Below are 1,549 nucleotides of genomic sequence, written 5' to 3'. Positions count from 1 at the left end.
ATTACAAACAGCCGTCAGCAAGGCGTTTAGATCATGTGCGAACTTCTCCCTGCATGGCTTAGGGATATGGTCGTACACCGGTACACATTTCAGCACGGCCGTCAGCTTGTCAAAAACACCAGAGTAATCCAGGTCGAGAGGATCACCGGAGACCGATGCGGCCGTCGACCGTGTGGGTAACCCGGGCTTGGGGTCGGGTGCGGCACCGAGAGGCGAAGCAGCCCTCGCGCCCGATGGATCAACTTTTTTCCGGGACCCCGAGCATTCCTGTCCTTTCACTTTACCTCCTTGCCGACATAACTTTCCGTCTGGAGTGCTTCTATAGTGGTTAAAGCAGACGGGGCACTGTTGTAACTTTGGAGCCATATGTGATTAAAAACAACCAAGAAACGAAGGAAAGGAAACAAACCAAGTGGGGTGGATGGATGAATGAATGTATGAACCAGCGAATGACCAAATGAATGGGCCGGCGAACAAACGAATGAATGAGTGAATGATGGGGGAATGAATGAGCTAATTACTGAACGGACGAGTGAGGGAAAAAAAGAATGAGTGAGTGAATAAATGAATGAATGAATGAATGAATAAACAACCGAACGAATGGATGAATGAACGAATACACGAATGAGTGACGGAATGAATGAACGAGCGAACGGATGAATGACTGAATTATTTTTAAATATTTAACCAGTGGAAAATATATATAACTTTTTCAACTTTTATTTATTTTTTTTTCTTTTTTTTTTTTTTATTGATGAATGAATGAGTGAGTGAACAAATGAGTGAATACAAAAACCTAGGTAACCTGGGAGGAGACAACTATTGCAGCAAACTTATAGTTTTTTTTTACACAGATTTTAAAAATTGGTTTAGGAAATTTCTTTTTTTTAAATAAATTTTAATTTTAAATTTTAATTTCAAAAGTAAATTAAAAATAAATGTCGATAGAAGGTAAATAAGTTAAAATGTAGTGAACTTTCCGATAATAATAAAAACAGCTCACACCTGGCGCAGGCCGGTGACCTGTAGCAGCTATGAGCTGTGAATAAATTATAATATTGATATAAAAACAAAAAACGAGAAAATTGGCCGAGGCAGGGCAGAAAAACGATAAAAAATGACGGAAAAACAAACCCGGGACAAAATTACAGCCGATGACCCCAAAAATCATATGTAAAAACGATTTAAAATCTATGAATTTAACAAAAATAACCAGGAAATTAAAACAATCCAGCCGGCTTTGAATGTGAACAAACGATGTATGTATATATGTTTGTTTGTTTGTTTGTATGTATGAATGTATGTATGTATGAATGTTAAAACCAAAACATGATGAATGACATTAAACAGTCAAACATCAAGTAACAAGTGAATTAACACGTTGATTTGTCGTTAACTGCACATGTAGGCATTCAATTGGATACTTTCCAACACAACACAGACACGCAGGAATCGCTGCAACCAACACGAAATGTGGTGGTTAATTGCGAAGAACAGTTTCCTGCTGTCACCTGATTTGAAGCTGATTAATTTGCATATTGCCTTAAAA

The 1,549-nt window shown here is 38.0% G+C and overlaps 1 protein-coding gene across 1 annotated transcript; it reads right to left on the bottom strand.

Annotated features, from left to right (window-relative positions):
* Positions 1–9: 9 nt before the first annotated feature.
* HELRODRAFT_184325 (hypothetical protein) lies at positions 10–366 on the bottom strand (the record flags this gene model as incomplete). Its single annotated transcript, XM_009022190.1, has 1 exon — positions 10–366. A coding segment is annotated over one exon (357 nt), but the record flags the coding sequence as incomplete, so codon positions are not given.
* Between the last annotated feature and the right edge of the window lie 1,183 nt (positions 367–1,549).

The sequence above is a fragment of the Helobdella robusta genome (genome assembly GCF_000326865.2).
Source record: "Helobdella robusta unplaced genomic scaffold HELROscaffold_308, whole genome shotgun sequence".
NCBI classification, from domain to species: domain Eukaryota; kingdom Metazoa; phylum Annelida; class Clitellata; order Rhynchobdellida; family Glossiphoniidae; genus Helobdella; species Helobdella robusta.
This window is presented reverse-complemented; position numbering and strand designations above follow the sequence as displayed.